Source organism: Schistocerca americana, chromosome X (assembly GCF_021461395.2).
Source record: "Schistocerca americana isolate TAMUIC-IGC-003095 chromosome X, iqSchAmer2.1, whole genome shotgun sequence".
NCBI lineage: Eukaryota > Metazoa > Arthropoda > Insecta > Orthoptera > Acrididae > Schistocerca > Schistocerca americana.
In genome coordinates, this window is record NC_060130.1 from 244,913,842 (window position 1) to 244,937,740 (window position 23,899).

General features: G+C 39.9%; 1 protein-coding gene across 1 annotated transcript in view; it reads left to right on the forward strand.

Annotated features, from left to right (window-relative positions):
* The first annotated feature begins 882 nt into the window (after nt 1–882).
* The window catches only part of LOC124556564 (ankyrin repeat domain-containing protein 13C), a 106,687-nt gene continuing 83,670 nt past the window's right edge, over nt 883–23,899 (forward strand). The window contains exons 1-2 of the mRNA XM_047130519.1: nt 883–1,159; nt 4,853–4,894. Coding sequence (XP_046986475.1) covers nt 1,045–1,159; nt 4,853–4,894 — 157 coding nt within the window. The 5' untranslated portion in view covers nt 883–1,044. The remainder of the gene's footprint in view (nt 1,160–4,852; nt 4,895–23,899) is intronic.

Here is a 23,899-nt window from a genome sequence, read left to right on the forward strand (position 1 = left end):
GGACATTTTACCCTATCATGCACCAAAGATTTATATATAATTAACCAAACAAATACTTTTCTTTGAAATTAGAGAAAAATAATGCACCTATCCAGTATGGGATCCTTATTGGACAGAATTGATGGAGGACATTGAGAAAGTCAAGAGAAGGGTATTCTGTTTTGAATTATCACGATATAGGCGAGAGAGAGAGTCACAGATAACGATTTGGTGCCGTAATGTGACAGCCAGTGTGAACTGACCTTTGGATTTGACTTTTTCACTGAACATGTTATTTAACGAAAATTGTTTCATTGACTTATGTTCTTATCTATAAGCAGTATGGGTATCGGATGTGTGCTGTTATCCTTAAACCTAAAAAATTGTTCGCTTTCAGGTATCTGACCTCCCTCGTGGAAGAACACTCAGTGGAAAAAATATCCAAGTCTTAGTGGAACATTTGTAATGTGTCCTGAAAATAAAGTAAATTCATAGCTAAAATAACGCAGAATAATAAAATACATAATATGAAGCTACAAAATAACAAAATCCAGCACTAAAATGAACGAGCGTCGTGAAACTTCATTAACTTTCGAATGGGAGATGTACCGTTCTGTTCCGCCAAGTGTGAATCAGCCTTCATATAGGCTATTTGAAATTCAACAAATAAGAAAGTGATTTTTCTGAATTTATGAGAACAGTTATTGTAGTTTCAGAGAATAACCCGTTGATACAACCAAAAAATTAAGATCTGAAAATAATTTACATATTTAATTTTCGCTGCGCACGTATCGATGCTGTGTGTTGCACCAGTGTAAAATTACCGACTCCATATGGAAAGGAATAACTTTGGTTGTTCCGTATCTAAACAATCTTTGGCAATTGATTGTACTATTTTTGTGATTGTATTTTTTTTCAAAGTGAGATGGAAAACAGTAGCGTACAACCCTCGCGTTGTAGGAAATTCTCAGCCGTATGAGAATGACTGTGACTGTGCAGCAGGGAAGGAGCCTGTTTTACGATGTGTTGTGCTGTGCTTTAATTTCGTGTGGTTAGTTTTAAGCTATGGCTTCAGATGAAGCAGACAGTTACCCGTTACATGAATGTGTGTTCCGCGGAGATGTTAGGAAATTGTCGGCGCTCTTACGGACCCATGATCTGGCAAAAAAGGATAAACATGGTATGGTTTCCTGATGATATGTTTCTTAATTTTTATGACTTGTTTCACGCTGTCTCTTCTCCGCAAACTTTGTGTGTGTTGTGTACAAGTATTTCCCACAATTGTACAACAGTTTTGTATGGATAATTAACTTTGAGGTAAGTGAGTAATAATTAAGTGCTAATCGCAGTTGGTCTGAACATTATATAGTGATATTTGGAGGCCGAAAAACACTTGAAGTCGCCCCCGATAAAAATCGGAATGTAGGTACATTACGAGCAAGTCGTTTTTCGTTTGCAGAACTGCACAGTAAACTTATGTTAGTAGCAAGTGAGCAGTTTGCTATTTAATTTGTGCATAACATAAGGTTGTATATCTTGCTTCAGGGTAACAGGTACAGGAGATGATAAAATAAATTGCCTGAACTGCACTATGGAACACACTAACAAATTCTCACAAAGGCTCATAACTTCTTTATGGAAAAGAATCGCAGACATTTACGAAATATGCTTAGTAAATTAGGTTTATTTTGTAATTTGGTCTTTGGCCGTGCTGCCGGGGCACTGCTGCCGTCTACATCAGTATCGAGAGCTTGTGCGTCGCACATTAAAGTATGTTTTCCTGTTACATTTTAAAATCTTGTTTACATTATCACTTCACGTGTGGATCTTACCTTTTAGGACTACAGCATTCATGTCTATCTTTACTGTAATTGAGGATGGTTGATGGAATGGTGATTAAGATGCTGGACTCTTGTTTTGAGAACTGAGTTGAGATTTCCATCCAACCATTCCAAATTAGATTTCCCATGGCGCTCCCAAATCACTGCAGGTTAATGCCAGCGTTAAAAAACCGTGTCGCCCAGTGCTTGGTCATGTGGAACTTGTGACCAACCTCTAATTATGTCGTTTTGGACAGGGTGTTAAACCATAATCTTAATCGCTTTTGATGTAGTTTGTAATAATTTTATCATTGTTTATGTTCTCTGAAAATATAAGTAGCATAGAAACACGTAGGCCTATTTTTTATTGTAAAAACATAAATAAAAATAGTCTAAAACAAATGTCAGGGGACATATTTTTATTTTTTACTATATTCTGAAACAATCTTTACATTTTCTGTGTTAAAAAGTTTACAGCAATAAACTAGGATGTAAAGATGAGGCTATAGTTTGTGACCAATTTGTTAACTAATGGGCCTAACTCCATGATAAAATCCAGGAACTGTGCAGTGCTTTTATTCAACCCGTATTTAATAATTTGAGTGTGGGATCATAAGGTGCCAGTATTGGGATGAGATGGTGTTTTTAGCACAATGGCCCCAGCCATGATCAGTGCTGTGAAAAGCAGAGGCATCCACTGAAATATTTAAACAGTACATTTAATTTTATTTGCGATGAGTGGGTAATATTAGCAGTTTTCTACAGCTCAAATGAAAAATATAAAAGAAATAAGAAACTCACAGACTGTACCATTGTGAAGACTGTTTAATGGAAAATCTGTATTGGCAGTGTGTTATTGGGCTACACATTTTAAATTTATTGGGTGTAACACCATCTATATTACTATCAAATATATAAAAGACAATGTGTGAATATCTTTAGAATGTGCAGTGCAAAGTGTATGACAGAAATTCTTAAAACAGTTGTTATTGGGCCTCCTGTTTAAGTTGATAGTGAGTAAAGTAAATATCTGAATAAGGACCTATCACAGCCCTACAAGCAGCGAAGAACTGATTTAGAATATAGTCTACAAGTTGGAAGATCTTCGGAGTAGGTACCTCTGTATGTGAAATTCATGGGCACTAAGAACTTTCTTTGTGGGTATCCAGTGCCCCTTTAGTGTTTCTCTGCCCTCATGTTTAATCGGGTTTTTATTAATTAGGTCTTCATTTATCACTACTTTGTTAATCTGCAGTTACTTGCAAGGTGTTTCAAACCTATAGGATCAAACATTTATAGTTAGTAGAGGATTACAAAACATGTACTTGGAGATGAAAAACCAGTGGTTGAAAGCAAATATTTCAAGAGAGACAAAGCTTTGAATGAGTAATGCATGTAAATCACGCATTTGCAAACTGCTAATATTTTTGCATTGGCATTGAGATGACAAGTGAAAAAACAAAGAGCATTGTTGGTAATGGATTTTTGGCAGATTGTTTTTAAATAGTAGCCTACAATAAACCGTTTCCAGAAAAGGTGGTGCATGAAACAACAAAACTGTATAGAAACTAGTTTGTAATGTTGTAGCTATTAGTTTTATTGTACAGCAGATATAAGGGATATTTGAATGTTTGGGTCTGTTTTTGTATGTGTTACTGATGTTTTTACGGAGTTTGACAGTTTTTACTTGGCATACTGTTATAAAAGTGTAAGTTGTTTATACCAATAAAATAACTACTTATTCGTTTCTGACTGTTAGTTGCATATCTCATAATACTTAGTTCAGCATCATCTGCTAGCTGTATTATTTTGATCCTTAAGGTTTGAGTCGACGTGTATATGGTAGTAAATATGGATGTTCAGGATATTGGTAAATGTTACAATGTGGACCCTCTTTGCATTTTTTATAGTTTATGTGCATGAAGTGTATCAGAATACCCATAGGAGACTTGTCCATTGTCTGATATATGTTCTCTGAATTTATGATGAAAAATGCGTTAAATGTGGCACAAATGTAAATATTGGGCTACAATACAGGCCAGTCTCTTACCACAGTCATTACTGGCAATTCATGTTCACTGGCTTTGCCAGTGCAACCAAATCATATTTCATCCTAACCTAGACCTCTGGCCTAAGCTACAGATCAGTGTTTCATCACTATCAAGAATTCAGGGGTCTGGGGAAGGTATTTCCAATACCACACTCTAGCTGGGGTACCGGTAACATAAAAATGTATTGTGCTGTATGCTGTGTATATAGTTCCAAAATGTATGTGAGTAATGGAAGAAGTAAAAGTAACAAGTCACTGCATAATTGAGCCATTGAATTGTCATTTGGCACATAAACAAGACTGAAAGCATTGCTAAGACTTCAGATGATGTCTTGCATGGCCACATTGCCCTGGCTGGGACAGTGTTTGTTGTTATCTTTACATTTCTCATTATTTATATCCCACCAAGAACGTTCTATCTTTAAATGGAGCCATGTGTTACACAGTAGTAATACACTGGACGGCAGTTAAAATCCCCGTCCAGCTATCCAGAGTTAGTTTTTCCATAATTTCCCTAAATCTCATATGGCAAATGCTGCTTCTTTGAAAGAGCATAGCCAGTATCTCCCCCCTTCCCCCCTCGCCCCCCCCCCCCCCCCCACCAAGTGTGGCTCTTTCTCTAATGATCTCGTCAATGAAATGTAAACCCCTACTCTTCTTTCATCCCGTTATCATAATTCTGTGATCTTACATTGCTGAAGTGTGAACCAGTGGTATGACATGTAGGAAATAATTCCACATTCTTTAATATGAAGTAAGTAATTACGTTACTGCATTGAAAGTCTACAAGAATTTAGTTTTACTTCTATGTAGGTGAAAAGTGACAACCTAAGATTTTATTACCCATATAAATTATTTTTAGCCTTTGCATTTGTTCTTAAAAGATTCATCATCTTTGGTGATTGCCATTTTTAACTGCCCTGCTTATATTTATACTGATCCATATCATATGTTGTATTCCTATAAGTATTAGGAAATAAAAGAACTTTCTTTTTTTTTCCAGGAAATACTCCACTCCATTTGGCAGTGATGCTGGGCAGAAAAGGTATGTACATTTTCCAGTAGGCTGCTTTGAACTATTTGTAATTTTAGTCACTAAAGTAATAAGCAACTGCACTTTGTGTATGTGCATAAGTATCAGGCTATTGTGGGTACAAGCAGCTTAATTTGAAGTCCTCTCTCACTTTTTACTGACATTTTAACAGTTTTATAATGGAATGTTCATGAAAAACTGTTTGGGCACTTGACTTCAAAGTACTTAACATTTTCCTAAAATGTTAAAAAGAAATGGAAATGGTGTAAATGAAAAAAAATTTATCAAAAATGTAGAAGTTCTTTACCATTTATTTTATATTTGTATTGTGTTGGCAATTTTATATTAGTTTCTAGTGTCAGATTTAGGTTGCAATTATCTTTCAGAGCATTCTGGAAAATAAAGGAGATTGATTTGTTTATCTAAAGAGTGTGACTTTTTTTCCTACAACTTTTGACTAATGGTAACAGTGTTACATGGTATCTATGTATTCCATTGCAGTATCTTGCTAATGACTCTTAAGGCATATTTTAGAGTGCTCATGATCACTAAGTGTTAAAGCATATTCTTATCACGTAGTCAGTGGTAGAAAATTATAGAAGTATGTGACAGCTGTGAGAATCATTTTTCAACTAATCACTGACCATTTATGTAGCAGTATAATATCTCTTACATTTTCAGACATATAAGCAGTATTGAAATTTAAATGTCAGTGAGAATAGCTCTCGCAGATCTGTGGCCTGACATGTTGTCCTTCAAATGTATTAACTGCATGCTTCCACATAGTGAAGGCTATTGTATTGCTGTATAAGACTGAGATGCAAGTCACACATATTTGTGGAATGTGCATTACAACTAAAGTCTGTTGCTAAACATTTTCAGTTCATATCTGTAATGTTATTGATACGTAGTAATTGTGCTAGCCACTCTCCTGTTACTGGGTAAAATTCACCATGTACTGCTCCTTCTGTGACAAAGTAGGTGGAGGAGGAGATGACTCGAGTTTTAAAATTTCAGAAATTTAGTATATTGTAAAATATGAGATGTGATATTGGTATCATAAAGACTACGGGAATAATTTTGAGGAAATTAATGATAATTATGAGGCAGTAAATATGTGAACAAGCAAAAGTAGAAAGCTCATGCTTTCCCCACACTAATTTCTTTTTAGTGCAATGTCTTTTGATTAACTGGCCTATGTGGGACCGGTTCTCAGGCCGGATAAAGAAATGGCTGGTTAATCAAAAAATTTTACCTAACTCACAAAAGAATTTATTTATTTGGCTGAAAGTTGAAGTTTAATACTGCATTATTATTATTATTATTATTATTTTATTATTATTATTATTCCTATTTCCATATCAAGAACATCAGATTAAAAGATTGCACATTCACGTAATGACAAACCACAACCTATCCAGACTAAAGAATCAAATTTTCAGTAGAGGTCTGATTTCTGCAGTCTGAGTCGCTTTCTCATTAGCTTTGAATAAATCATTCTTAGTACAGGATTTGTAGAGCTTCGTGCCGACATGAAGCTGGTGGTTGCTTGCTGTTCCTCAACATTCACAATGTGGGTTCATGGTGATTTATCGATAATGCTTCGTGTTCTGTTCATACTGAATAATGCCACTCCTGCATCTCATGTATGCTACAAATTTCACATTAATATTGTTGGTTTGTCCTACAAGCATTGTACTTCATCTGAGTTGTATGTGGCAAGATTTAGCGTTCCACCCATTGGAAAGTTTCAGTCTTCCAATGTGTTCTTCCAACTAAGGGTTTCGACTGTCATTTTCCTCTTGTTTTTCTTCTCAAGCTCTGCCAGTGTCTGATTTCTGGCAGTGTTATGTCCATGATATGGTACATAATTTTGATGAGTTGGTCATGGATATTATGTTCAGGTAAGCTTTCTCAATCAGAGCTGTTTCAATCTGTCTGTCATGAGCTAATCCTTAAAGAATGGTGCTGCATTTGCTGTGTGGAGAAACACAGAGCAAGGACTGACGTGTAACTAACATGTGGGTGCACATTAGATAATAAATGTGAGGCATGAATTGGTTTGGTATTTGGTTTGACAGGGACTGAGAGATTTGACGTAGTAGAAAATGCAGGAATTAATAACCAGGAGGAGCCCGTTTAAAATATTGGATTACCCCTCTTTATTGAAGGTTTCTATAGTTTGCCAAAATCACTTTGGAAGGATATGTTCATTTACAGCGTTGGTGGTAAATGTCTTGAATGTGTTGCATTGTTTAAATGTTTGTGTGGTAACCCTATGAAGCAAGTAGTATGATTTTGTTAGAACATGTGAGACCAGTATTAGGAAAAGCTAAAAGAATACTAAGAATTTTTTAGAAAACTGCAGGAAAGTGCAATACTTCAATTAGAGAAACTACTTGTAACACCAAATCAACCTGTTCTTGAGTATTGTTCCAATATCTGGGGGGTCATTATGATATTAAATAAAGCCTTAGAAGCACAGTTAGGATCATTAACAGTTTCGTTGGTGTGGCCCAGCGGTGGTCTAAACTACAGATCCATATGTCATCAGTTCAATCTCTGGTCAGAACTAGGACATTTTATCTGTCATTTATCACTTCTTTCACCTCTGGCAATGTTTGTTAATGTGAAAATATCTTGTTGGACCATGGTTGAGAGTCTACATTAAAGTGTAGGTCCCAGTATAACTGGCTGGTTAAGTCAGCCTAAAGGCCAAAGGAAGGCAAGGTCATACCGGCTCCAACATCCATGCTAGCGAAGCACTGTAGTATTGAAACCAATCTTTTTTGTAGCTCATATTTAAAGGTAAATGTTAGACAGAAGCTATAGAAGTCTGTTAATGGGACTTGGTGGAAGAAAGATTATATTGTTTTCTATCACACTTGATAAGGGAGGGAATATGAGGTGAAGATGACTAGTGTAAGAAAAAGCAGATTAGAAATACGTATGGAGACATACACGTGGCAGGCAAATTTTAAAAATCATGCCAGTTCTGTTGTACATGGTTTTTTTTTTTTAATCAGTGTTGGGAACACTAATTGTGAGGTGTGAAAGAAATGCAAAATGATATATCAACAGCTGGTTTTAACTAGCCAATAAAAGCACAGCAGGCATATGACATGTTTTGTTGAAATAAATATAATTTTACCTTTCATGTTCTTACCTGACTGCAACATGAGATGCTATTGCCTAATTTCTTGTAAACCAGGAGAATGTGAAGAGAGACTTCGATGGTCCAGAGCCCTGGAATACTGAGAAATAGAAACATGTAACTTGGTCTGACGAGTCTACTTTTACACAGTTTCCTTCTACAGGACTTGTTCCCAAAAGTAGAACATCAGGAAAAGTATATAATGCAGTCTATGTTCTTCCAACTGTGAAGCACTGTGGATATTTTGTAACAGTTTAGGTAAGTAATTCAGTAGTTTCCAGTGGATTTTATGGTCAGGATGAAAGAAAGTGTAACCTGATATCAATGAAACCGTTTTAGTTCATCATATTCATTTAGTTGTGCAGATATTCTTTACAGCAGAGATTTGCATATCCCTACTCACAGCCATTGATGATGTACATGCATCAATACACAAGATTATTTTGGCTTCATTATATCAGGTGAATTTTCATCTTATTTTACCCAACCCCAGAGGAAAGTCAGCTCATGAATGGAGACAGTGTATTAAAAATGCAATAATAATTGAATTCATGGTAATCATATGGACAATTTATTGTTAGTACTTAAAATAATGGAACTATTAATTGGAAAGAAGTTTACCAGCTCATGTAGTGTAACACACATTGAACTAATCTGTGAGACGTGGAGGTGAGCCAGACCTAAATTGACTCCACGTGTCAGGTTAATGACCATGAGTTGGTAAGTTGGCCAGTCTGGGTGTGGTTTGTAGACAGTTTCCCATGCATGTTTAGATGAATACTGGGCTGTTCCACCCAGTCTACCTCAGCAAATATGATAAACATTTGAAATATGACAATTCAGAGACAAGTGGCACACACAGTTTCCATCCCTTAGGTTACCTTGATGGCTGTGGTACCAGGAGGGGTATAAAATTTATCATATTCTGTGGACCCCTTAGTAGATGGGATGCACACTAGGAGAAGGAAGATGAGGAACAAGTTAATAAATAAAGAAGTTTAGACACTGTAGTGGTGGTGAGGAGAAGAGGGACCTGCCATTAGTAGCATCACCCACTTTAATTAGCACAAATATAGCTGAGTATCATGGGGCATGGTGGAGAGATCTGTGTGCACCATAGACTCCCAAGCTACAAAAATTGTGCAGAACATTAGAATAGTAAGCATATACAAAAGCAGGTGATGAAGCAATGTACAGTAGCAGGCAGAAGTGTACCTACCACATGATGTGACAGTTAAGTGTCCTCCTACCAGTTCTGTTTGTTGTATGTTTTCTCAAAGTATTTCTTAAAATTTAACAAAGTTTTCACATTAATGTATATTTGGTGTTGGCTATTGTGTTATCATAGTATTCATTGTGTATGATTGAAAATATACCTAGTGTTGTACATAAAACAATATTTTTGTTGCTCATTTCTGTATTAATATTTCAAGAGAACACAGAAATAGAGTCTCCATGTGGAGCATGAGCCAGCATTACCATTTTGCTAAGAGTGGAAAACCATCCCAGCATTTGGCTTCAGCGATTTAGGAAAACAACTGAAACCTTAAATCTGGTAGGCTGAATGGAGATTTGAGTATTTGAACAGCTTTTCTGTCCTCCCATCTACAAGTCCAGTGTCTTATTGTCTTGCTTACTATGTGCGCTGTGCTGCACAATGAAAACAGCTTATGACACACTTTTGTGTTGTTACTGGATTCATATGTCTCTGTAGTTCATTAACACTGCTTTATGGAGGTCACTGGTAAATCTATTACTGTATGATATAATGTTGCATGTTCTTAATAGAGGGTATGCCAGAGCAGTAGGTTTTTGAATTCCAACCAATATTTGAAAGTTATTTCCTTGCTGTAATAAGGAGGAGGAACTATATGATATTTTCCCTCAGTGATACTGTGTTTGTACGCATCAGTTACAAATATCAGCTTTTTATAATAACCAAGGATAAAGTGATCTGCCATTAGTTTGGTTTATGTTCCAAAATGTATGCAAAATTTTTTCATGTCTGAGCATTATCATAATCAAAACAGAAAATCAAACTTCCCACAAAGAAACTTGTCACCAGTCCACATATAATTTGCTGTATTTGTGCACCCATTGCAACTTTAAGCATTAGCAGTTGATGAAAACTGTGTTCCCTCCAACACTTTTTGAGTCATAATATATAGCTCCAGGTGTGGTATTAAGCACCACAGGTAATTGTTAACAGTCATTAATATTAAGAAATGAACAGTCACAACCTTGGAGCAGTTGTAGATGAGACAGTCATATTCCTTGTCCCAGCATGTGACTTTTGTAGTTATTAGATACAAAACCGAAAAGGATGATTCCAGATATTTTTGTAGTGAAAAAATAGCCAGCATTTAGGCATTGCTTAGAAAAACTACCCTGGCTCTGATCTAAACTGGATCACTTGGAAAGCTGTAACTCATCTGTTCGGCATAATAGCCAGGAAGAAATTTCATACATGCAAGTGAGATTTTTCCAAGGAGGGAGAAAGATCATGCCTATGTTATGAAGAGTAGATTGTACAGTATCCCACAAACTGCTCTGGATGTCCTAATGCACATATGGTGGTTGACCTCAGTGCAAGGACATGTGGCCAAATTTTGGTCTAATGTTTTGTAACTCTACTTCTTATTTTTAGTTTATTGTTTCTCATTTTATATCTATGTAAAATTGTTTCAAAATGTTCTGTACTTATTTTGTATGTAATTGCATGACATCATCTGTATGAATAAATACTGGTACTAAATTCAGGCAAGGTACCTCATCACATAGTGCCCAGGGTATTCTCATTATGCTCTCACCAGAATAGGAAACATTTCTTTTTGACTTACTCACTTGTCAGCCATGTAGCCAACCAGAAACTCATGCTCTCTCATCTCTAAGCAGCGTTTCTATTTCACCGTGCTTTTAAAAAAAATTTTGGGATGTTGTTCAGTGCCTATGGCAAATGCTATCTGATGTCATAAACGGTGTCAAAACAGTATCCTTGCAGCACAGATATTAATTTTGTAATAAGAAAGTCATATGGAGTGAGGTTTGGAGAGTTGTGTGGCTGAGGAGGACAGTTGTCTACATTTTAGCAGGCATCATCATGATGAAATAATCACAAATAATCTTGCTACAAGTGTGTTTTCTATTTTTGAATTTTCTCTTGAAACCTGTTCAACAATTTGCATAGTAATAATGCTTGAGTGTTTGATGTTTGACGTGAACAATTCCATTGACAGTAAAAAGAAAAAAAAGTGAGCATCACTTTGACATTGGTTTGATACACTCATTCATGGTTTGAACATGAAGATATTTACCACTCAACTCTGATGACTGGACTTCTATCTCAGAGTCATAACTGTATTCTCATTCAAAGTGTTCCTTCTGCTCTGTAGTCAACAAATGAGGAATGAAGGCTGTTGAAAATCTATACCTTTCTGAGCAAGGTTGGCTGTTGTAAAGACACTGCACTGGTGGTTTGGATCTCGGTCTTACCATCCAAATTTTTTTCTTAATTCTCACCACATGACACAGTTGGGGTCCATTGTCTTCTGGAAGTTTTCTGTCAGTTATTGGTGATTTTTGCACCAGATCTGTGGTTTAATTAATGTGAGAGCTGATTGCTGTGGTCTGAACCGTACCCAACTGAAAATCGTTTTCTAAGGATTGATGACCACATTTTTAATTGGGAGAACATTTTGGTCCTTGCACACCACCTTCATATTATTGCTTCTAAAGCTCAAATTTGTCCATAAACATTTTCCTTGCTTTCAGCCGAAAAAAAAAAAAATTGCATTTGTAGAAATTTCTTTCCTTAGGGCCTTTAATTCATTTTATCTTTTATTAGAGCATGGGCAGCTGAATTTGTAGAAATTTCCTTCTTTATGACAACTACTTTATTTACTTCACTATTGGAGGATGACTGGTTTCAAAATATATAATGGCTTAGTTTCTTATTGCTGCTTGAATGATGCAGGCTCATTGTAGACTATGTGGAAATGCATTGCAAAGATTGCATTGGCAGCATTTATTTACTGTCTAGATATTATTATGAACATAAATCTGAATTGCATCCTGATGTATGCAACGGGTTTAGGTGATTTGTACTCTTTCGGTTACAGTAAGCATAAAGTGATGTGCAGGTGAAATTAAGTTGTGTGTTTCAAAACCAGTCATGCTCTAAGAAACAAGTAAACAAAATATCTGTTGTAAACAAGATGATGTCAATATGAAACAATGTGGTTACTTGAGTGCTTTAAATGGCAGTTTTTGATAGATGTCATTTGTGGCATCAGTTGCATTTTCTGCTATAAACTACTTCTTTTTCTGCCTAGCTATATACAGGGTGTATCAAAAAGAATGGCGTAAATGTACACGGCTGAAAGTACACAATAATAGAAGCACAAATGTCAAGTAAACGTGGGCTCTAAAACACATACCTTAAGAGCTATGAGATATTGTTGATTTTCAGTATTATGAAACAAATCTCTTCTACTGAAAGCTCTTTGCTTTCCATATTTTGGGAAGTGCTAGTATGGCCCAAAACAAGAAAAAATGTCCAGTAAACATGTGCTCTACAATGCATACCTTGAAAGTTATGAGCACTTGTCCATTAGAAGAATTGTGTTCCAAAGTACCCAAGATGAACTGTTGTCGTAGCTGTTAAGATATGCATTTTAGAGCACATGTCAATATTAAACAGTGTGGTTACTTGAAGAGCTGTGGTAGATACAATACATTGCTTTCAATGGCATGTTAGTGCTTCACTACTATAAAAGAAAAAGAAGAAGAGCAGTTTGTGATAGACTTCATTTGTGGTATTAGTTGCATTTTCTGTCATAAACTTCTTTTTTTCCTTCCCACCTATATACAGGGTGTATCAAAAAGGATGGAGTAAACTTACATGGCTGAAAGTACACGATAATAGAAGCACAAATGTCAATTAAACATGGGCTCTAAAATGCATACCTTAAGAGCTATGAGATGTTCATTTCTTCTTGTTTTGGTCCATACTACCAGTTCCCAAAATATGGAAAGCAAAGAGCTTGCAGTAGAAGAAATTTGTTTCACAATATTGAAAATCAAGAATATATTGTAGCTCTTAAGGTACGTGTTTTAGAGCCCATGTTTGCTTGACATTTGTGCTTCTATTATCACGTACTTTCAGCCATTTAAGTTTGCGCCATCCCTTTTGATACACCCTTTGTATTAAGTGTTACAGACAGGATTTGCTCAAGCGGCATATGTTTAAATCAGTGTTTCCCAAAATGTTCTGTGGAACTCGGGTGTGCGACAAGTTCTGAGAAAAACTGTTAATAATGTGGTGTTCTTTTTTTCTAACATTTTGATGATACTATTTTTTGTTTTATTATGATTTCTGTGTTATTAGTTGTGATTTAAAATTGAAATAAGCACTGAATAAAATAAGTTTCCCTCATTTTTAAGTATTAATAAAAGTGAACAAGGTGTTCCATCAAAGTGCCCGAATTCTCAAAGTGTTCCACCAGAAGAAAAGTTGTCAAACCTCTGGTCTAAATATCCATGTATGGGCTGTGGACAGCATGGCTTCTGTGAAGAAAATGGAAGATCCGTGTTTAACCGCCCATTGACACCAAGGTCAATAGAGATGGATTACCAGGTGTACCGGTATGAAATGAGCGTTAAGATACAAATGTGTCGATAGGGAACATTTGTTGTGAACGAGCCTTAATTTTTTATTTTTTTTGTTTGGTTGGTATGATATCTGTCAAAGATATTTAGTATACATCAAGTCATGGAACAAACATCATCATATGTTTTCATCGTGTTAACAATGTCGAATTTTGTACCAGAAAGTGATGATTTGCGGAAAGCATTAATTTTTTGGTTTCATTTGAAAAAAAGTGGTGCAGAGTTGCATCAAATGCTTGTCGATGCATATGGTTATCATGTTCTATCAGAAGCAACATGCAAAAGATGGTTTCAATGGTTCAGAAATAATGATTTTGATGTAAGAAATGAAGAATGTGGAAAACCACCAAAAAAGTTCGAAGACGCCGAATTGCATGCAAGCAATATTGGATGAAGATGATACTTTGAGACAGAAGCAAATGGCAGCAATGCTAAATGTTGCACAACAAACAATTTCTGATTGTTTGAGAGCTATGGGAAAGATCCAAAAGTGTGGAAAATGGGTGCCACATGAATTGAATGAAAGACGGATGAAATACTGAAAAACCATTTGTCAAATTTTGCTTCAAAGACATGAAAGAAAATCAATTTTGCATCGAATTGTTACTGGCAATGAAAAATGGATTTATTTTAATACTCCTAAATGGGAAAAATCATGGGTTAATCCGGGACAACCATCAACGTCGACTGCAAAACTAGACCGATTCGGCAAGAAGACAATGCTCTGTGTTTGGTGGGATCAGAAAGGTGTGGTGTATCATGAGCTTCTAAAACCTAGTGAAACTGTGAATACTAATCGCTACAGACAACAAATTATCAATTTGAACCATGCATTGATTGAAAAAAGACCAGAATGGGCCAGAAGACATGGGAAAGTAATTTTTTTACACGACACTGCACCTGCACACAAAGCAAAATTGGTTCAGGATACAATCAAAACACTTGGCTGGGAGCTGCTACCCCATCCGACGTATTCACCAGACTTGGTCCCTTCTGACTACCATTTGTTTTCATCAATGGGACATGCATTGGCTGAGGAACACTTCGATTCCTACGAAGAAGTCGAAAATTGGGTGTCTGATTGGTTTGCTTCAGAGGCGAACATTTCTATTGGCGTGGTGTCCACAAATTTCCATAAAGGTGGTCAAAATGTATAGAAAGTAATGGTCAGTACTTTGAATAAAATGTTTTTGCTTTTCAATTCAAAATTAGTGTTTCATTTTCACAAAAAATGCTCATTTCATACCGGTACACCTGGTAGATACTTGGATTTGGAGAAGAAATTCTGCCATTCCATTTTCAAAGGAACCATCCTGGCATTTGTTTAAGTAATTTAGAGAAACCAGGGAAAACATAAATCTGAACTACCAAATGGGCATATGAACTGCCGTCAACCTAGAAAGAATCCACTGTCTTATCACTGCACCACACCCTGCTTGTTCCTGCCTGCTGCAAGCTCGCCCTGTAGCTGCTCAATGACTTCGACTGTAATGTCTAACTGAATCTTTAGTTTGTTGCTTTCTGTGACCTCAGCCCAATAGAACAACTGTTTCCAGTAATGGGAGAGAGGAAATTGATAAATGAGCAATGTGATGTTCATTGTGCACGATTCTCGATGATGAATCCTAAGCCGGATGATCTATAACTTTGAAAACAAGAGACTTGTTCATGACATGGCACAAATACCTGTCACAGAAAGATGGTACATTTCGGAATTTTAGTTGTACCGATGTGTGTGATAACTGGAAGTACAGCATCTTCTGTTTAATGTTCTCTCATTTCTTAGCCGGAGTGGTGGTTGGTGATTTTTTTTTGTGTGTGTGTGTGTGTGTGTGTGTGTGTGTGTGTGTGTGTGTGTGTGTGTGTGTGTGTGGAGGGGGAGGGGGGGGGAACACTTGAGAGGCCTTCATAAACTTAATACAATTTGGTTATAAAAGAAAAGAAAAAAACCTCAGAATTGTTTAAATGATCATCAGAAGAACTGAGAAAATTCTCAACACAATTCTAAACAGAATCAAATTGCATCTGTTTCAGTGTTTGAATCAGATGTAATGACTAAAATGGTGTTTCATATTTTATATTTAAATAAATACACCATAAACTGATAAGATGATCTTTGAAGATATGATCAAATAAATCCACAAGTATGTCCAGGAATAAAAATTTAGTTTTCTTTGAAACAAAGTGCTATCAATTGCAAGAACTTGGTTTCTTCTTGTTGTCTGTGTTTTGTTATCTCTTTCTGTTTGATTTATTTGTAAACGAGGTGCTGGGAAGTGATTCTGGTTGGTTATCAACTTATTGTCTGTTGTGTAAAATGAAGCTGGTTTGAATATGCTTTGAGGTATGTGTGTCTTCCTCCTCCTCCCTTTTTCCCCCCTTTCCCCTCTCTTTACCATCCAAACACACATTTGCAGCTGTATACACTGAAATTAGTATTTGACAAACCATTTAATATACTGTATACCACACTTCATGTTACCCCATCGTGGATATGTGCAAATGGATGAGTGAAAGTGCCTATCAAGACAAAATCCTAGTGTTCAATTCCCCATCTGTTACACAAGAGGACACAAAAATTCAGTTTTCTTAATCAGTCAAACGTGTAAATAGCTGGACAGTATTTTCCTACATGTTCATTATGTCTTAGCAGACCATGGAGTACATATACATCTATGTAATTACTCTGCTAATCACAATAAATTGCCTGGAGGAGGTTGTCAGTGAACCACCTTCAAGCTGTCACTCCACTGATCCACTCTCAAACGGTGCGTGGGGAAAAATGAGCACTTAAATTTTTCTGTGCAAGCCTTGATTTCTCCTATTTTATAGTGATGATCATTTCTCCCCATGTAGTTGGGTGCCAACAGAATGTTTTTGCAATAGGAGGAGGGAACTGGTGATTGAAATTTCATGAAAAGATCCTGTCGCAATGAAAAACGCCTTTGTTTTAATGATTGCCACTCCAATTCACTGTCTCCCCCATTTCACAATAGTACAAAACAAACCACCTTTCTTTGAACTTTTTCAATGTCATCTATCAGTTCCACCTAATGTGAATCCTACACCGCGTAGCAATACTCTAGAATAGGGTGGACAAGCATCGTGTAAGCAGTATCTTTAGTAGAGCTGTTGCACCTTCTAAGTGTTCTGCCAAAGAATCACAGTCTTTGGTTTGGTCTACCCACAACATTATCTATGTGATTGTTCCAATTTATGTTATTTGTAATTGTAATCTGTAAATATTTAGTTGGATTTACGGCCTTAAGATTTGCATGACTTATCGCATAATCTTAATGTAGCGAATTGCTTTTAGTACTCATGTGAATAACTTCGCACTTTTTATTATTCAGGGTCAATTGCCACTTTTCACACCATACAGATATCTTATCTAAATCATTTTCCAATTTGTTTTGGTCATCTGATGACTTTAAAAGATGGTAAATGGCAGCTCACCTGCAAACAATCTAATAGGACTACTCAGATTGTCTCCTATGTCGTTAATGTAGATCAAGAAAAATAGAGGGCCTATAACACTTCCTTGGGGAACGCCAGATACTACTTCTATTTTTCTCGATGACTTTATGTCTATCACTATGAACTGTGCCCCTCTGTGGATCCGGGGGTTAGAACAGGCCTGCGGAATTCCTACCTGTCATAAGAGGCAACTAAAAGGAGTCTCTCACGTTTCAGACTTTATGTGATAGTCCCCTGTAGGGTTTGACCTCCATTTTTCAAAATTTTTCCAAAGAGTGAGCCAATTGGGGAAGGGCGCCTTACATGGTGCATCATGTCCATTGTGCATTGAGATCTTTAGCCCGTTTTCTCATTCTTGCATTGCAATCCCGCTCACTCTCCGTCTCTTGGGCAAGGATACATTCCTGGGTGCAGTTTTCACAATCCACTATGCTGTGTCGCTTTCTGCACCGACAACGACCATGGACTTCTTTGCTCCTGATATCCAGCACGGTAGCCAGTCCATTGTGGTGGGGTCGCCATGTACCCTGTTGGTTGTAGCCCCCGAAACAACATGGGAATCGCTCTGCTGATGCCTGCGCTGTTAACTTCCCACGTATGCCAAGGAATAGATGCCTATCTCCCTGGGGCATTGCTATTCCCGGCAATGGCCATCTGCCAGGTGGCCGCTCTGCGGCTGGGTGGCACCCGTGGGGAGGGTCCTTGGTCGCAGTGGGTGGCATCAGGGCGGATGACATGCAATGAAGCGTGGCACATCCTCTCTTGCTGGTGGCCAGCCGCCAGCAGTCTCCAAGTGTTCCAGGGCTCAATTTAATGCAAAGACGTATGACTCCAAATCGTTTCCCTCTCTAGCCACACCATGGCAGGAATGAAAGGCTAAGAATTTCAGTGAAGCTTATTTGACCCGCTACCTAGTATGTGCAAGAGCTGATGGGGAATCCTTTATGTCCATGAAGCCTCAGTTCTTTGTACAGCATTTAGAGGACAAGTTTGGGGAGGTGGAGGACTTGTCCAAAATGCACTCTGGGTCACTTTTGATAAAAACAGCATCCTCTGCCCTGTTATGGGCATTACTCACTTGTGACAAGTTGGAGGATGTTTCTGTCAGCGTCACACCCCCTGAAAGCTTAAATGTGGTCTAGAGTATTATATTCCACAGGGACCTTCTTTAGCAGTCTGATGACGAGCTGCATGCCAATTTAGAGCAGTGAGGTGTTTATTTCATCTGGCACATTCACTGGGGTCCGAGGGATAATCAGGTTGCCACCGGTGCCTTCATCGTGGCCTTCAAGGGTGATACATTGCCTGAGGAGATCAAGGTGATGGTCTACTGCTGTGATGTCAAGCCCTATGTCCCTCCCCCGATGCGGTGCTTTAAGTGCTGGAAGTTTGGCCATATGTCTTCCGGCTGTACTTCCAGTCTCACATGTTGAGATTGTTTATGCCCATCACATCCCAATACTCCATGTGCCCCACCTCCCATCTGTGTCAACTGTGGAGAGAGCATCATTCATCTTGCTCGCCAGACTGCAGGATTTTACAGAAACAGTGGAAAATCATGGAATATAAGACCCTGGACCGACTGACCTACACTGAGGCTAAGACTCCATCCTGTGCGAATGACTTCCTCTTGTGCCACCACTAGAACAACAGTGATAGCGCCATAATTTCAGCGAATTCCAGTCGGTTCCCCGAGCCATAAGACTACACATGCCCCCTTGACCGTGGGGGGGGGCACTACCGTCCCCGTTGCTCCTGCACCGCCTATTTCGGGAGAAACACCCCCCGACCCATTGGGGACATCTGTCCCCACTTCTAAGTCAGAGAAGCGTCCAACTTCTTCGGCTCCTCTTGCTCGGAAGGGGTCCCTTGGGTCCTTCCCCCCCCTCCCTTCCCAGGTTTCCACCAGTGAGAAAGATGACGCCAGCCAGTGGCATAAGTGCCCACAAGCAGCTGGTCATAGGGCTTCATGATCCTCCTCAGTCCCGGAGACTGAATCAGTGAAGCCCTCCCAGACAGTGAAACCCAAGGAGTAGCGAGAAAAGTCCAAGACGAAGACCTCAAAGACCAAGGAACTTGCGGTGGCTCCCACCCCACCTCAACCTACAAGCTCTGTGTCGGAGGATGGGGTGGATATTCTGGTGTCCACTGAGGACCTAGATCTCGCCGGACCCTCAGACACCATGGAAGTCGATAGCACGGGTACTCAGTTGGTGGCAGCAGCTGATCCAGTGGGGTAATCTGCCTCCTCGGTTCCTTCACGCCTTTTTCTGCCCCGAACAATGTCATCCTCCAGTGGAATTGCAGTGGTTTTCTCCACCACCTTGCTGAGCTCTATCTTCTCAGCCTTCACCCTTTCTTCTGCATTGCTCTCCAGGAAACTTGGTTTCCGGCAATGCGAACCCCCGCCCTCTGTGGCTATTGGGGTTAATATAAGAATCGGGCAGCTTATGAGAGGGTATGTGGTGGAGTCTGTGTCTTCGTCCTTAACTCTCTTTACAGTGAGTGTGTCCCTCTTCAAACACCTTTAGAGGCTGTCGCTGTTCAGGTCTGGACGCCTCAGGCTGTTACTGTTTGCAGTCTCTATCTTCCACCGGGTGGTGATGTCCCGCAGCATGTATTAGCTGTGCTGATTGCCCAATTGCCGCCACCTTTTCTGTTATTGGGCGACTTTAATGCTCATAACCCTTTGTGGGGTGGATTGGTGGCAACAGGCCGAGGCACTGTCATTGAGCAAGTGTTGGCACAGCTCGACCTTCCTCTTTTAAATAATGGTGCCTCCACACATTTCAGTGTGGTGCATGCCATGTACTCAGCCACCGACCTTATGGTCTGCAGCCCTTGCCTTCTACCATTTGTCCAGTGGAGTGTGCATGATTACTTGTGCGGTAGTGACCACTTTCCTATCTTTCTGTCACTGCCACTCGTCACTCACATGGGCACCTCCCAAGATGGACTTTGAATAAGGCTGACTGGGACTCGTTCGCCTCCATTGCCACTCTTGAGCCTCTTTCTCATGGCGCCATTGATGTGGTGGTTCACACGATCACCACTGACATCATTTCTGCCGTGGAATCTGCAATTCCCTGTTCTTCCGTGACCCCTTGGTGGAGGACTGTGCCTTGGTAGCCACCAGAGATCGTCGAGGATCATTGGAGCACCTCATTACCTTTAAACTGCTCCGTGCCCGAGCCCAACGCCTTATTCGCCTACGGAAGCAGGAGTGCTGGGAATAGTATGTCTCCACCATTGGCACCCGTACCTCTCCATCTCAGGTTTGGTGCAAGATTAGGCAACACTCTGGGTATCAGACATCGGTCAGTGTACCTGGACTTTCACTGACTGGAGCAGTCTGTACTTAATCAGAAACAATTGCAGAACTCTTAGCAGATAATTATGCTCAGAGCTCTACTTCTACGAATTACCCACTGGCCTTCTGCTCCCTGAAGAGCGGTTGGAAAGTTGAAGCCTTTCAGTCCATACCAGCGACATCTCCTCGACCCTTTCAACTGTATCTGGGTTGAGGGCGAGTTCCCCTCTCAATGACAGGAAAGCATTATTGTCCCAATGTTGAAGCCTGGCAAGAACCCCCCAGAGGTGGACAGCTAGCACCTCATTAGCCTCACCAACATTATGTGCAAGTTTCTCGAACACTTGGTGAGCTGGAGGTTGAATTGGCTACTTGAGTCTTGGGGCCTTCTGGCGGCTCGGTCCCAGGGTGTGTTCCGTAAGGGCTGTTCTGTCACCGTTAACCTGGTCTGCCTGGAGTCTGCCATCTGCACAGAATTTGCGTGCTGTTAGCCACCTGGTTGCCGTCTTTTTTGACATGCGGAAGGTGTATGATACGATGTGGCGTCATCACATCCTCACCACGCTTCATGGGTGGGGTCTTAGGGGCCCGCTCCTGCTTTTTATTCAAATTTTCTTTCACTTCATTCCTTCCACGTGTAAGTTGGTTCCTCCCATAGTTCCTCCGAAGTCCAGGAGAATGAGGTCCCGCAAGGCTCTGTCTTGAGTGTCTGCCTCTTTTTAGTTGCTATCAATGAGCTAGCTGCAGCTGTGGGAACGTCGGTATCAGCTTCTTTGTATGCTAATGACTTTTGCCTGTAGTATAGCTCCACTGGTATTGCGGTTGCTGAATGGCAACAACAGGGCGCTATATGCAGGACGCAGTCTTGGGCCACCACGCACGACTTCCAGTTCTCGGCTGCTATGGTCTGCGTCATGCATTCTGCCAGCGTCGCACTGTTCACCCTGAGCCATGGCTTTATCTTGATGGCGAACCTCTTGCCATGGTGAAGACACATCGGTTTTTGGGATTGCTTTTTGATGCCCGGTTGACTTGGCTCCCTCATAAATGGCAGCTTAAAGAAACATTGTGGCTCCATCTTAACACTTTTCATTGCTTGAGTCGCACCAGCTGGGGTGCCAATCTGTCTACCCTTCTACGACTGTATCAGGCATTGATTCAGTCCCGTCTCGATTATGGGAGCCTGGCTTTCCATTCGGCATCACCTTCCGCATTGCGATTGCTTGACCCCATACTTTACTGCAGGATCTGACTCGCAACTGAAGCATTCCGCACAAGCCCTGTAAACAGCCTACTTATGGAGTCTGGTGTCCCTCTATTGCGGATGTGGTGCCAACAACTACTGTCCGCTTATACTGCACATGTATTTAGCTTTCCTGGGCATCCAAATTACCGGATCCTTTTCACCAACTTGGTCGTCCATCTTCTAGAACGGCAGCCCCGGTCAGGGTGTACGATCGTGGTTCGCGTCTGGGCTCCTCTCTGAGCTCGAGTTGTGCCCTCTCCCACCTCTTTTCCAGGCCCATATACATACACCCCCATGGTGTGTGCCTCGTCCATGCATTCGGCTGGATTTGGCACAGGGTCCGAAGGACTCAGTCCCTCCTGAGGCCCTCTGCCGCCTCTTTCTTTCCATCCTTGCTGCGTTTCATGGTTCTGACTTAGTCTATACCGACAGTTTGATGGTTGCTGGTCGAGTTGGTTATGGTCTTACTCTTGGGGATCATACTGAACAACGCTCATTGCCGGCTGGCTGCAGTGTTTTCACTACTGAGCTGGTCGCCATTTCTCACGCCCTAGAGTATATCCGCTCCTGCTCAGATGAGGCCTTAGTTATCTGTAGTGGCTCCCTGAGCAGTTTATGAGCTATCAATCAGTGTTTTCCTCGCTCTCATGTGGTGATGGCTATCCAGGAGTCCATCCATACTCTTGCCAGTTGCGGCCACTCTGTGGTTTTTATGTGGACCCCCGGGTCATGTCGGCATCCCGGGTAATGAACGTGTTGACATGCTGGCCAAACAGGCTGTCGGTGCACCAGCTTTGGAGATTGGCCTTTCGAAGTGTGATCTCCATTCAGTTTTGCAGCAGAAGGCCCTTGGTACCTGGAGTTTTGAACGGCGCACCCTGCCTTCGCCCAACAAACTTCGGACAGTCAAGGAGACTACTGCTGTGTGGCACTTCTCGTTGCGGGCCTCTCACAAGGACTCTGTTGTACTCTGCCAGATGCACATTGGCCACACCTGGATGACACATGGTTATTTACTGCACTGGAAGACCCACCTCTCTGTCACTGTGCTTCAGCATTGACAGTGGTCCACATTTTGTTGGACCGTCCACTTTTAACTGCACTCAGGCAGACATTTGCACTGCCTGATACGCTCCCTGCACTTTTAATGGATGACGCTGCCATGGCAGGCTTAGTTTTGAGGTTTATTCATGCAGGGGGCTTTTATCACTCAATCTGAGGGTTTGTCTCTTTCTTTTGTGTGGAGTCTGGCCTTTGTCCTATGGTTTTAGATTGGGTTTTTAGTGTGTCTCTTGGTGGTTTGCTTTTCATTTTTTTGTTTTCATGGTTGGCCAATCATTGTAACACTCTGTGTGTTTTTAATTCCTCTTTTCTGGTCTTTGTCTATGTCTTTCTTGTTCTGTGTCATCCCTTGTCATCTCCGTTGCTTGTTTTTGTTCCTTGTGAATGTTTCATGATAGTGGAAAAAGGGACCGATGGCCTTTGTAGTCTGGTCCCTTCAACCCCCACAAACAAACCACAAACCAACCATCCAACCACTATGAACTGTGACCTTTATGACAGGAAAGCACAAATCCAATCGCACAACTGAGGCAATATTCCACAGGCACGCAGTTTGGTTAGAAGACACGTTTGAGGAACGGTGTCAAAATCCTTCTGGAAATCTAAAAATGTGGAATCAATTTTATATCCCCTGTCAATAGCTCTCATTACTTCATGAGTATAAGGAGCTAGTTGTGTTTCACGAGAACGATGTTTTCTGAATCCGTGCTGACTATGTGTCAATAAATCATTTTCTTTGGGGTAATTCATAATGTTCGAATGCAGTATATGTTCCAAAACTCAACTGCAAGTCAACATTAGTGATATGGGCCTATAATTCAGCGGATTACTTGTATTTCCCTTTTTGGGTACTGGTGTGATTTGTGCAATTTTCCAGTCTTTAGGTACGGAACTTTCTGTGAGCGAGCGGTTCTATATAATTGCAATATTGGTGTGATATTGGTGTCACAATTACTGAGTTTGGTTGAATTATATCTGAAACCTGTTGAACAGTAATGTTGCAGTTAAAATAAGTATTCTGAATATTTTAGCTAAGAATATTCATACTCTTTCAAAACTAAAAGGAAAACTGTGTGACACATTAATGCCAGATCTGTGGGA